General features: G+C 36.0%; 1 protein-coding gene across 1 annotated transcript in view; it reads left to right on the forward strand.

Moving 5' to 3' along the window:
* C1H5orf46 (chromosome 1 C5orf46 homolog) overlaps window positions 1–12,669 on the forward strand; it is a 40,273-nt gene extending 27,604 nt beyond the window's left edge. Inside the window, exons 2-5 of the mRNA XM_072631058.1 lie at window positions 3,996–4,095; window positions 5,119–5,242; window positions 6,618–6,669; window positions 12,473–12,669. Coding sequence (XP_072487159.1) covers window positions 3,996–4,095; window positions 5,119–5,242; window positions 6,618–6,660 — 267 coding nt within the window. The 3' untranslated portion in view covers window positions 6,661–6,669; window positions 12,473–12,669. The remainder of the gene's footprint in view (window positions 1–3,995; window positions 4,096–5,118; window positions 5,243–6,617; window positions 6,670–12,472) is intronic.
* Window positions 12,670–14,749: the final 2,080 nt, after the last annotated feature.

Here is a 14,749-nt window from a genome sequence, read left to right on the forward strand (position 1 = left end):
TTGCTGAGTTTTGTTGGAAACATATACAAATGCTGATGATTTATGTAGGTTTATTTTATATCATGCAACTTTGCTAAAATTGTTAATTATTTCAAGTAGTTTTTTAGTTGATTCCCTAGGACTTTCTAAGTACACCACCATATCATCTGCAAAGACAGATAGTTTTGTTTTCCCATTGCCTAATCTAATTGCTTCAATTTCTTTTTCTTATTGCTAAAGCTAACATTTCTAGTACAATATTGAATAATAGTGGTGATGATGAGCATCCTTGTTTCACCCCTGATCTTATTGGGAAGATTTCTGGCCTATCCCCATTCCACATAATCTTGCTGATGGTTTTAGATAGATACTACTTATCATTTTAAGGAAACCTCCATTCCTTCTTATGCTTTCTATTGTTTGTTTTTTTTTTTTTTTAATAGGAATGGGTGTTATTTTGTCAAAAGCTTTTTCTGCCTCTATTGAGATAATCATATTGAGATAATCTGTTGGTTTTGTTACTGATGTGGTCAATTATACTAATAGTTTTCCTAATTTTGAATCAGTCCTGCCTTTCTGGTATAAATCCCACCTGGTCATACTGTATTATCCTGGTGATAAATTGCTGAAGTCTCTGCACTGTTTTATTACATTTTTTTGTCTCAGTATTCATGAGGGAAATAGGTCTATAATTTTCTTTCTCCATTTTAGCTCTTCCTGGTTTAGGTATCAGCATCATATTTACGTCATAAAAGGAATTTGGTAGAACTCCTTCTTCTCCTTTTTTTCTTCAAATGGTTTATAAACTATTAGAATTAATTGTTCTTTACATATTTAGTAAAATTAACTTGTAAATTAATCTGTTCCTGGAGAATTTTTCTTAGGGAGTTCAGTGATGATGTGTTCAATTTCTTTTTAATAAAATGCAGTTATTTAAATATTTTATTTCTTCTGTTAATCTGGGCAATTTATATTTTTATAAATATTCATTTCACTTAGATTGTCAAATTTATTGGCATACAGTTGGGCAAAATAGCTCCCAATTATTTCTTTAATTTCCTTTTATTGGTGGTGCATTCACCCTTTTCATTGTCGATATGTGTAGTTTGGTTTTCTTCTTCCGTTTTTTAAATCCAATTAACCAAAGGTTTACCTATTTTATTGTGTTTTTTCTCACAAAATAAGCTCTTAGTTTTATTTATTAGAAGAATAGTTTTCTTGTTTTCAATTTTATTACTCTCTCCTTTGATTTTCAGAATTTCTAATTTGGTATTTAATGGAGGATTTTTAATTTGTTATTTTTCTAGCTTTTTAAATTGCATACACTGATCTCCTCTTTCTCCATTTTGTACATGTAAAACTTTAGAGATATAAAATTTCCCCTAAGTACTGGTTTGGTTGCAAGGCATAAATTTTGTTACATTGTCTCATTATTGTAATTCTCTTTGAAAATGATTATTTCTATGATTTGTTGTTTGACTCACTCATTCTTTAGGATTAGATTATTTAGTTTTGAATTACATTTTTTATCTATTTTTCCATGATCCTTATTACATGTAATTTTTACTGCATCATGATCTGAAAAAGATGCATTAAATATTTCTGCCTTTCTGCATTTGATTGTGAAGTTTTTGTAACCTAATGCATGGTCAATTTTTGTTTAGGTACCATGTACCACTGGAAAAAAGGTATATTCCTTTCTATCTCCATCCAACTTTCTCCATAGGTCTATCATATCTAACTTTTCTAAAATTCAATTCACTGCCTTAACTTCTTTCTTGTTTATTTTTTGGTTAGATTATCCAGTTGTAAGAGTGGGAGGCCCCCCACCAGTATAGTTTTGCTGTCTATTTCTTCCTATAATTCACTTAGCTCCTTCTCTAAGAATATGTATGCTACACCATTTGGTCTGTATATATTTAGTATTGATAATACTTCATTGTCTATGGTATCTTTTAGAAAGATGTAGTTTCCTTCCTTGTCTCTTTTAATTAGATTTATCTTTTGCTTTTTGCTTGTTTGAGATCAGCATTGCTACGCCTGCTTTTTGGGGTTTTTTTTCTAACTTCAGTTGAAGCATAATATATTCTGCTTTAGCCTGTTATCTTTGCTATGTGTGTGTCATTCTGTTTCAAATGTATTTCTTGTATACAATATATTTTAGGATTATGGTTTTTAATCCACTCTGTTATCTACTTCCTTTTAGAGGAAAGTTCATCCCATTCACAATCACAGTTATGAATGTGTCTTTCTCTTCATCCTCTTTTCCCCCTTTTTATACTTTTCTCTCTCCTTTCATCCTCTGTCCACTGCCTCCCTCATTCTGCCCTCCCTTCTATCAGCTCCCCTCCCTTTCTTTCCCCTTTCTCCTTCTACTTCCCTATATGACAAGATAGATTTCTGTACCCAATTAAGTGTGTATTTTATTCCCTCTTTGAACCAAATCTTATGAGAGTAAAGTACAAACAATGCTCACCCCCTCTCTTCTTTCCCTCTCCTGCACTTCTCCATGTGATGTAAATTATCCTATTCTTCTTCCCCTTTTCCTTTTCTCCTAGTACATTCTTTTATTTTTTCCACTTCTTTGAGGTTTCACATGTAGATATTTTGACATTGTTATACTTTTCTAAGTTTGTATTTTGATCTTCTCTGTGTCCATAGTACCTTTCCATGGCCAGGGATTTGTTTTTTGGTCATTTAAAAAATGGAACTCTTTTGCTGGACACACTGTTCCAAGCTTTTTGTTCTTGGAGTCTGGGGCCTCGTCACTGGCTTTCTGCATTGGGACCCCTGAGGTTGGTGACTTGCTCACTCCCCTAGGGTTACCTGGTCATGTCACACCTGTTGTGCCCTGGGTTCTGGGGCTGGTGTTTTGCCTGCTGAACTGGGACTAGAAGCCTCCCAGATGACCTGCTATGTCACTGGCCTGCTGAGCCAGAACCTTGGGGCCAGGGCCTCCATGACTGATCTGTACTGTGGCTAAGAGCCTCCTGCTGGCTTGCCCAGACACTACCTGTGCCAAGCAATATTCCCCTTTTACCCAAGTGAGACAGACTTTTCCTGAAGTCCTTTTAAGTTATCTTGGGCTAGAAAAATGTTTCACTATCTCTTTTTGTGGATTCTGTTACTACAGAATTCTTTTAGAAGCTTGATTTAACATTGTTTCCAAGGGAAACTAGAGAAAGCTCAAGCAACTTCCTGACTTCTCTCTGCCATCTCCAGAACTCCCACTTTTTATCATTTCTGCCCGTTGTGCCTGATATGGTTCTTTGAATGTAATGGGTTCCCAATAAATTGTTGTTGAAATAAATTAAATTAAATTGAACATAGAATATCAGAACTATGAAGAGGCATTTTTAAATATAGAAACTTAAAACCTAAAATATAGAATGTTAGAACTGATTAGAATATAGAACCAAAGAATATCAGAGGTATAAGATGCTTTAAACATAGACCAAAAGAAGGTCAGAACTGGAAAGTATCTCAGATGATAAAACACAGAATGTTAGGACAAAGAATGTATAATGTTAGTGATAAAGGTTGCCTAGAGACCAATTCAAAATGAATAGTGTGCTAGACCTATAGTCACAAAGACCTAGGTACATACCACACCTCAGATACTTACTAGCTCTGACACCCTGGGCAATTCACTTATAACCACTCTTGTTCTCAGTTTCTTCATTTGTAAAATGAATGAATCTAATCTGTCTCATTGGCCTTATGATAACTTCTAACTCTAAAAAATATGCCCTTATGACAGATGAGTAAACTAAGGCTTAGATAGTGGGAATGACTTCCTCAAGGTAACACAGTAAGTTAGCAGGAAAGCTAAGGATGAGTGAAGATCCATCTCTCTTGACTTCCAATTCAGGGTTCTTTTACTCCAGGCTACCTGTCAAAAATGACCTGGAATGCAGCTCTGGCTTGCCTAACACTTTAAGTAATTGCATTGTTTGTGAATGACGTCATTCTCTCTATTGTATAAATTGAATGAGAGTCCATGTGAATCTTAACAGCTCACCAGAGACTATACCAGATCAGCAAGAATGGCTTCCTCAGTCCTTCAGATGATGATGGCCATAGGACTGCTTACTTTGATTCTTCCCTGTCATGCTGGTAAGTGTTTTTGGTGTGAAAGAGAATAAATAACATTACCGTTAATAAACAATTATAGAAGGATATAGCTTAAAGGGATCTTAGAGATTATATAGTCCAACCCATTCATTTCACAGAAGGGGAAACCCAGATTCCGTGGGAAGAAGGCATTTACCTAGGATTACACACAGCTGTCCAGTTAGCCCAGAATACATAAGGTAATGTAACATAATGGAATATACCATCTGGTGTAGGGCACAACCACTAGGCTAAGGGTCAGAAGAACCAGGCTACAGATTACATATGTAACCTTGAGTAAGTCATTCGACTTCTCTGGACCTCAATTTATTCTTCTGTAATATGGGGGTATTGGAATATATGATCTTGAATAATCTCTGTATTCTGTTTTAAGTTTCAACCTAGAAATAATATCCTGTATTCTTTGTGGGGGAATAAAATTTATGGTATGTGTGCTAAGATCTAACGTTCTGCGTTCTAAGGATACAGATAGTTCTGACATTCTTTCTTCTAAGGAACCGTCTTACTCTGACATTTTACATCTAAAGTTTCTTCTAGCTCTAACATCCAGTAGAATACAAACTCCTTGAGAAAATAGACTTTTTTTCTGTATGTCTTCAGAATCTGGCATAGTGCCTCATACAGAGTAGTCATTTTATGTTTTTGTTTTTCTTGAATTAAATTTAACATTTGAGGTTCTATGTTCTAGGTTTCCTTTCATATCTGACATTGTATATTCTGTGTTGTAATATTCTGTGCTTGGAACTCCTTTCTGACTCTAACATTCCCTATTCTCTTTTCAAAGACCCCTTCTACTACTGACATTCTATATACCCTGTTCTAATGTTCCTTATAACTCTAACATTCGATGAATAAAAAGCTGTGAAATTGTTAATAATGCTACCCAAGTTCCCCTTAGAGAGGAAAAGCTAATTCTTTAGTAAAATATTGTTGCCAACCTCACCCCCGCCCCTGACCCCTGCGTTCATGGTATAAAAATGACTGAATCTCTGCTCTTGGTTTTAGATGATGAGCCATCAGTCTCTGTTCCCAAACAAGGTACAGAACTCCCATCATTCTTAAGTTCCCTGGGCACTGGAATCCTTGAGTCTGCAATGGAGTATGTTCTCTCCTCAATGGCCAGGAGCTCGTAAGTAATTAGCCTACTTGCACCATCATTTCTCCCTCAGTCTCCACTTTTATACTCTGAAGGACTGACCGAATGAAGTAGTATGAAAACAGGAATATTTCCTTTCACTGTGGGCTCCATCTTTGATGCTTTTAGATTGATATCATTCCTAGGTGACACTGAGATCACAGTATGGTCTTTAGGACAGCCTACAATCTTAAGGTGCTTTGCATGGGATACTTCTACTTACCCCAAGGGAAGCACATCAGGGATTTGTTGCCTTGATCTGCATAATGGTAGCGTTGGGAAAGAGAGAAAGCCATAACCATATGTGGGGAGAGGGCTGGTGAAAGTTAGTGACAGTCAGGATTAAGAGCCCAGGTCTCTTGGCCTCATCAAGTGGAAATAACATGGAATAAAGAGCAGGAATTAGTCAAGTAATCTATAAGTACTTACAGATCATTTATTTTGCCCATAATCCTTAACTGGACTTTCAGGAAAGTATAGAAATAACTCACAGTCACCTGCTTTCAGAACTCACAGCCCATGTTCCAGTGGTATACTGGAGGCAGCTCATACTGACTCTCTGAGCTTATTGTTAAATTTTCAGCATGAAAATTTATGCCCAGGAAATTAATTGTCTAGACATAAGAAAGTGATAAAATGTTAATAATGCAGATTAAATTTGTGTGTGTCTTGCATCCTTTTTTTTTTTTTTGTGAAAAGTGTCTGTTAAACATTTACCAGTATACTAAAGAGCTCAACACTATCTATTTGGAGTTGCTTAGAATGATCTAATTAGAATCATAGAAAATGAAATGTTAGATTTAGAAGTCTTTAGTATGTGGAGTGCACCATATTCCAAGAAGTTAAATGACTTGTCCAAGGTGCCATAGATATTAAGAAGCAGCATTGGCATTACAATTCATGATTGCCTCCAAACTGAAGGATCTTTCTACTGTGCCACATTCCTTCTGAAATGGGGGCAACCAAATGGTGCAGTAGACAGAGTCCCAGTGTTCAGGAACACTTGAATTAAAATCCAACCTCAGACACTTAATAGTTGTGTGATCTTAGGCAAATTACTCAAGCTCTGTTTTCCTCAGTTTCTTCAACTCTAAATCCTTCAAGGTTTGTTGTGAGGATCACGAGATAATAATTGCAAAGCACTTAGCACAGTACCTGATGTATAAGAGCTACTGTATAAATATTAATTATTATTATTCTATGTACTACAGAAGACAGAAAAAAGATTGTTTGAACACCTGACACAGACACTTAGAGTGAAAATATCCACCCTTGGAATATTGAGCTTTGTCTTTGAAGTCAATCTTCTTCATTCTCTTTACTGTACTTCAAACACAATTCAATCTACATGCCTTTCTTTTCTTTCAAGTGGATTTTCTGATGGGGAAGATAAACCAGAAAAGGATTCATAAAAATGACAGGTGAGTTAAAGGTGACTTTATTTCTTATTATTTTTAAAGACCTACGTGTTACTCATGGGCCTAATTCCACTACTGATCCAAACAAGACCTTGTTCTATATCCTCCAGTTTGCTTTTCCTTGGGTAGCCTGGTCCCACCCATCCCCAACTCCAGAGGGTTCACCAAATTGATGTCAAATTAAAACCAATTGGTATAGTCCACGATTCTCCACTTGATAGGTGATATTTATAGCTTAATATGAGTAACCATTGGAAGAAGTAGAGTGATAGACTTGGAGTCAAAGTTATTGGATTTCAATCAATTCCATTTGTTGGTTGTATAATCAAGAACAAATCACTTGATGTCTCTGAAGCTCAATTTTGTCTTCTATTAACTGGAAAAGAATAAACCCTCACAGGTTTGTTGCATGGATCAAATGAGAAAATTAGTGGTAAAGCATTTTGTAGACTTCAAAGAGCTTAAATTATAAGGTTAAAAAAAATGGGGCTGAATTCCACCAGATTTGGGAGACTAATAATAACCTTTAAGAAAAGAAACCACTTTACAGTGTTTTCATAGAATCTCATAGATCAAAGGAATCTCAGATAGGATCTAACCCAATCCTTACTTGAAGACCTTCAGATAAGGAGAATTTGCTACTATCTATTTTTGGATTGCACTAATTGTGAGAAAGTACTTCCTAATGTCCAAAATCTGACTTCCCTGAAACTTCCTACATGTGTACCTACTTGCTTGAGTTGACTTCAAGACTCTCTCCCAATTAGACAGAAAAACCTGAACCCCCAGCCTAGGAATTCTCCTGCATCTTAGAAATGACAGAAATTGTGGGTGGCTCCACCAAAATCCTGGTCCAAGGACTATTTTAAATGAGTCATCTCAGGTTCTTTATCCATTCACTCAGTTAACTGGAAGGAACGAATAATAGTTGAAGAAAAAAATCACCAGAGAGGCCCTGCCCTTCAAAATCTATTGTACTTAGCTGGGGCGTTAGACAAAATGATCTAAACAGTTGTAGACAGAAAAGTTCCAAAAGATCTGCTGCAATCACCTTGACAGATTTATGAAGAATACATTCATAGGAGTGAGAAAAGGTTTGAATTAGACAGGCTATTGCAAAAGTCTCAGCAAGAGATCATGTGGTTCTGAGCTAAGGTAGTGCCTGTGTGAGTAAAGAGCAGGGGATAGTTTCAAGAAATATTCACAAGATTAGGCATGTGATTGACTATGTGGGGTGTGTGAGACAAAGGTAGAGGCAAATGTAACACAAAGGTTGAGAACCAAGAGTGGCATCCTTGACAGAAATAGGGAAGTTTAGAAGAGTAGACTTGGGGGGAAAAGATTTTGTTTTGAACATATTTTGTTTGAAATATCTATGGAACATCCATTTTGAAATATAACTTTTCAAAGAAATAGGAGAAGCTGTGTAACAGAGCTATAAGCAGCACCTATTGAATGCCTAGAAAGACGTAATCAAATGGCAAGAATTATACACAAGGGATCCACTGTTCTTCATGAATTCACAAAAGAGCAGGATAATGATTTGTTTTATCAAATACAAAGATGAGAATATGATAATAAAATAATAACTAACTGCTATAATGCTTTAGGTTTTAAACTCTTTGACACTCACAATCTCATTTGAAATGCACAACAGTTCTGTGAAATGGTTGCTGTAGCTATTGTTATTCCTGTTTTGCAGAAGATGAAACTGAAGGTCAGAGAGGTTAAGCAACTTGCTGATGATCACACAACTAAGTCCTGTCAGAGGCAGGATTTGAATCCAGATAACTCTAGAAGAATGGGTTAAATCTGCTAAAAATGAAGTTAAATAGAGACAAATGTTAAATTTGGTACTTAGGTTAAAAAAAAATCATCCATGTCAATACAGCATGAGGGAGGCATAACTTAGCAGAAGCCTCTACAAAGACCTTAGTGAACTTAATACTAGTGGTCTTAGCTGGCTTGCAGTACAATGTGTGTCACCACAGTAGTTTGGCAGCCAAAAAGAAAGTTAATATCATCGTAGACTGCATTAGCAGAAACATAGAATTTGGGAGTTGATAATCCCACTGCCCCACACCCTGGGGGTAACAAAGTTTAGGAAGTACAATGACAAGTTAGAGAGTTCTAGGGGAAAGAAATCTGGATATTCTGAAGATTGGAACCATATCATGAAAAGATCAGCTGAAGAAATTGGGAATGTTTCTCTCTGAGGAGAAGAAAAGACTGGGAAAAGATGGGACTAAAGAACATGATACTGGCTCAAAGAACTAAAATAATGAAGACAGACTGGCTTGTTCTACTTGGTTCCAAAAGCAATGAATGGAATTTACATGGTGGCAAATTTCAAGTTACTAAAAAGAGAAACTTCCCAGCAACCAGAGCTCTATGAAAGTAAAATGGATTGTCTTGTGTGGCAGTGATTTGACAGAACTAAAAAAAAATTTGAGTAAAGACTAGATACCACTTGCTATGCATATTATATGCAAAATATTTGGGGCAACTAGGTGGCACAGTGGATAGAGTGCCAGACGAAGTCTAGAAGACACAGCTTTGTGAGTTCAACAAATCTGCCTTCAAATACTTACTAACTGTATGACCTTGGGCAAGTCACTTAACCCTGTTTGTCTCAATTCCTCATCTATCAAAAAGAAAAAAAGAAGTGAAGAAGGAAAGGGCAAGCCACTCCAGTGTCTCTGCCAAAAAAACCTCAAATGGGTTGACAGAGAGTAGGATATGACCAAAAAATGATTTAATAATAACAATAAAATACATAATACCTACTCATTTTCTCATATGCAAAATGACTTGTAGTTTCAACTTTGAGAATTCCATGAAGCAATGAACCAAACTTCCTTATATCTCTTCTCAAGAAGAAAAAGTTCTACAAATTTCTTTATGTCCCAACCCACAAATCTCTCCAAAGTGAGGAGACAACGTAATCTCAACTAAGCAGGTGCAGTCCCCAATTAACTTGATTGCCCAAACAAGTCCTACTTGTACTTCTGTTTATTCACATCCAGGTGTAAGGCTGAGATTCATCATGTGAAAACGCCCTCTCAAGCTCTCTTTAGATACAGCTTGTCAGACTCTGCTAGTGGAGGTGATACTTGCAGAACTCTTCCAATCCAGTGGAATTTAACTCAAAAACCTTTTGTACAATCCCTGACTCTCAGACCTAGAAAAAAACAACTTAGAATATAGAACAAAGAATGTCAGATGTGGAAAAAGCCTAACAACATAGAATATTCATGCTCAGAGAAACCTAATAATGTATAGAGAGGAATTTTATTGTTCGATTTTTAAATTTTATTTTATTTTACCTAGAAAGAAGCTCAAGTCAGAGAACAGAGGATATTAGATGTTAAAGCTACAGGATAACAGAGAACTAGAAGTAAACTTAAGAGATAATCTAGTCCAAAGCCTAATTGAACAGAAAATTTCTATACATTTATTTACATCTACTATTATATATAAAAGACCTGATGCTTGGTCCTGTGAGAAAGACTAAGATGAATAAGAGGTAGGTCCTGACTCACAGGAGCTCACAGTCTCATAGTGGGGAGAAGATGTGGGCATACAAACATCCCATTAAACAGACCATGCACAGTAAGTTCATAAAAGAACAACATGCTATTTATGGTCTTATGAGATGAGGTAATTTCCAATTGTAAAGAATCAGGGAAAGGTATCTATATTTGGCATTTATTCTTAGACCTTGAAAGTTGCCAAGAATATCAATAGATATTGATGAGATGGATGGTTCAGAGCAAGAAAAAAAGAAGTGAGCAAATCAGTTTGGTTGAGATACCAGGAATGTGGGAGCAGTGGGTGATTAGACTGGGAAAGTATTTCGGAGTAGCTTGAAAATGGTTTTGAAAATCAGGATAAGGAGATTGGCCTTTATCTTGTAGGCAGTTGTGGTTGTTATATCTGACTCTTCATAATCCTTTTTGGGATTGTCTTGGCACTGGTACTGGAATGGTTTACCATTTCCTTCTCCAGGTCATTTTATAGGTAAGGAAACTGAGGCAAAGAGTAACTCACCCAGGGTCACACAGCTAGTAAGTATCTGAGACTAGATTTGAACTCAGGAAGATGAGTCCCCCTGACTCCTGGACTAGCACGCTATCCACTGCTCTGCCTAACTGCCCTCTCTGGGTAGCAATGAGCCACTATAGCAGGAGCACTTAATTTTAACTTTTAAAAAAAATTTCATAAGTATATTTCGGTTTAATTGGTTTCCTTTGTTATTCTGTGTATTTTATACATTTAAAAACATTATTCAGAGAAGGAGTGCATAGGCCTTATCGTACTGGTAAAGGGGTCTAGGACACAAAAAATTAAGAGAATCCCTGGAGTAAAGGTTCCCAAGACATGGAGGAATATGCTCAGAGGTGGACAGAATAGATCCAAGAGACAAATTCTAAAGGACTAGAGGCAGAGAGCTCCATTAAGAGGCTGTTACAGTAGTCTAGACAGGAAGTAATGAAGGCCTGATGTTTACTGGGAATCCTGGGAATTCCAGTTTAACAGTAACCTAACCCAAAGGACTGAAGGTCTAACTGTAAACCTTCAGGCACAAAGCAGTTTCAAGGGGAGGCTGTTTCAGACAATAAGACCTTCCCAAGGCCAACCAAAACAAAAAGCTGACTATCATCTTCTTCCTTTAAGGAGGAAGAAATATATATCCTTTAAAATGTGGCCTAAAGATGACATGAGCTGGAGGCCCACCTTCCCTTAGTAAGCTCTTGTTGATGAATCATGGATCTGAAAGTCCTGTCTAAGAACCTAGGGGTCCACCTGAGTTAGCAAAAGCTTAGATACTATTTCATTTTATTGAGAAGGAAAATTGGCCCCAGAGTTGGGAAAGGCTTTGCTAAAATTATGAAGTGTATCAGTAATGAGGCCTTATAAAGAAGAAACAAGGAGATGCAACTAGACATGGGGCCTGAGTCCTACTTATTGCTACTCTAACTAAGAGTCAAGTGATTTAGATAAAGGCATATAGGAAGTGTTCATAAAATTTTCAAAGGACATAAATCTTGAAGTGATAGCTAACACACTGTATCAGTTGGAACCCAAGAAGATCTTGAATGGATAGATAAAGCATTAGATTGAAACTAGTACATTTAAATTCAATAGACATAAAGTTCTACTTTGCTGTTCAGTCATGTCCAATTTTCTATGACCCCATTTGGAGTTTCTTGGCAAAGATACTGGAGTGGTTTGTCATTTCCTTCTGTAACTCATTTTACAGATAAGGAAATTGAAGTAAATAGTGACTTTCCCAAGTTCAGACAGTTAGTAAGTGTTTGAGACAGAAGATGTCTTCTTGACCCAAGGCCCACTGCTCTATCCACAGCTCCACCTAGTTGCCTCTAGTACATCAGATATGTCATGCCCTAGAAGAATTCAATTCAGCATAGAAAATAGGACACCTTGCACTTCTTAGTTGGTTACATGTTGGAGCCTTCTTATATCTACTATGACACTTTGTGTATTTTATAATCTTATTACTATCTAGCTATGATTTGTCATTTTTTTCTTAATGGATAATTGAAGTTATAAAAAATCAATTTTTACATAAACCTTGATTCATTTTCAGCTTTAAGTAGTGTTTCATCCATATTAGCTAATTATTGCATTTGATTTGTAAACTAATTGAGTAATTGATTTGAAATTGTCCAAACAATAATACATTTTTATCATTTAAATTAGTATGACAAGTTTGTTGGTACTAATATTGTTATTTCATCTCTAGACAATGCATCTGACTAATGGCTTTTGTTTTTCTTCCTAGAATGCTGATCTCAGCTCCTCAACCAGACAAGGCCACACCTTTCCCTCAGCTTTCCTACCTGTCTAGCCAAGAGATCTGAAGCTGTTGTTAACTGCTTTGGGTATCAGTAGGTCCAGTCCCCTGGCTCAGCCTTGGAAGATTATGTATAAATGATCATTCTTTCCTTCCTAGAAGACAAAATAAATTCCATAAACTCATGATCTTGAGTCATTACTATGACAAGGGATTTCTTTCAGTGTGTTGATGCTCTTGATGTAAAAATTTCAGCACCCCACTGATAACCACACTAAGCATTAGTGTCTAGGAAAGGGAATACTTCTCATTAAATCCATTTGTAGAGAGCTGGGCCCTTTGGGAGTCAACAGGTGCTATATTGGAAAGCATTTTGAGGAGCCCCATGTTCTTTGTTTCCTTCATAGTTTCCAAGATGAGAATGAAGTAACTGTGACTGAATTTTCATTTGATGATTAAAGATACCACATATTTAGAACTATATTCTCTATTCTAAGTTCTCTTCCAGCTCTGACATTCTGTATTCTGTTTTAAGGCCCCTTCTGACTCTTAAATTCTGTGTTCCATTGAAGCTCTGAGATTCTGTTTATGATGTTATAAGAGTCCTTTTAGCTCTGATATTCTACAGTTATGTGACATAACCCCTTTCTAGCTCTGGGCTCAGTTTCCTACCTGTTCATCACCCAAAACTGTAAGTCAAAACAAGGAAAATATGTCGAAGTATTAGTTCTTACAATAATAATAATAATTTATGTCAATGTGCTTTATTCTTAAGAGTTATTATTACTATTATTTTACCTAGTTTTAGTGCCACGTAGGAGGTATTTTCAATCTCCCTAGCTGCTGGTGCCTTCCCATCTGACAATGTATCCACTTTGCAAATGTCTTCTATATATATATACACCTATCAATTTATATTTTTTCTCTGCCCTTAGAATGTAACACCTTGAGGGGACTGACTCTGTTGCATTTGTCTTTGAATCTCCTGTGATTAGCACAGTCCTTGGTATGCATAAATACTTTTAATAAATGTTAAGGGATTACTTGCTTAATTGCATGCTTGCTTTATTGGTTAACAGATCTCTGGGACTTCAATTGCTCAGAATTCTTAGACATAAACAAAAGAGGAAAAAGAAAGTCAGAATGAAAGAGAGAAAGGAGGATCTGGATGCATCTAACCACAACTGCTTTTGTCATAATACTAGAATCACACTGAGGGATAAGACCTCATGAAAGACAGAAGAGAATTTGTATTGGACCAGATTGCTTGGACTGAGATTTGTGGGGACAGGGCAGGAACGATCTCGTTGCAGAGCCTTTGGGAGAAAAAGAAAGAAGAACATTTAATAAGCTAATACAAAAAAAAAAAGATTTTTTTAAAAGGCTGATAAAAATTGACAAGCCAATTAATTTATTTTTAAAAGAGACAATGCTTTTAAAAATCAAAAATGAAAAAGCGAAAAAAATCACAAGTGCAAAAGAAAAAAGGAAAAGGTATCAGAAGCTACTTTGCCAAAGTGTAGAACTATAAAAATGAAAGCCTGAATGAAAAAGATGAGTAGCTACTGATAATCATTTAATATCATTTTTGGACTTTAATAAGGGCCAGAGCTTGAATTAATCAATCAGAAGAAGAGCCTGGACCTAACAGTCTCTTTGTTCTCTGAAGTAAACTCAAGAGAATACCTCTTTTTATGTCAACAAGGCCAGATGGGGCTGCCTTAGCATACTTTATGAGGCCCTTAACCTGAGGGACTATCTTGAATAATGGGACTTTTTTCTCTATCTTAATATTTTGTAGACATATACCATGTTATGGCATCTTAATGGTAAAGAAAACAGATATCCTGGGTTGTAATTTCAATTGAAACTTTGTCAACTCTCTTATCTGATTGTATTTACAACTTATTCAATTAAGAAAATTCCTTTCTCATGGTATAGCTAAACACATATAGAGACCATAAATCTGAGGGACAGAGACATCCTGGATTATCCTAAAACAGATTTAAGCCTGATCATTCCTGTATCAAACAGTCAGAAGTTTCCTTCTGGCTCCATGATCATGTAACTGCTAGTTTTAAGGGGATAAACAATATGAAATTAGCCTGTTTGCCTTTTTTTAACCAAACTTTCAGGTTGACACTACCAAAATATAACTAATAAAATTGGAATTAAAAAACCTAAATAACCTAATCATAAAAAGAGAAATTGAACATACTCTAAATCAACTACCACCAGAAACAAAACAAAACAAAACAAAACAAC

The sequence above is a fragment of the Notamacropus eugenii genome, chromosome 1 (genome assembly GCF_028372415.1).
Source record: "Notamacropus eugenii isolate mMacEug1 chromosome 1, mMacEug1.pri_v2, whole genome shotgun sequence".
Taxonomy (NCBI): domain Eukaryota; kingdom Metazoa; phylum Chordata; class Mammalia; order Diprotodontia; family Macropodidae; genus Notamacropus; species Notamacropus eugenii.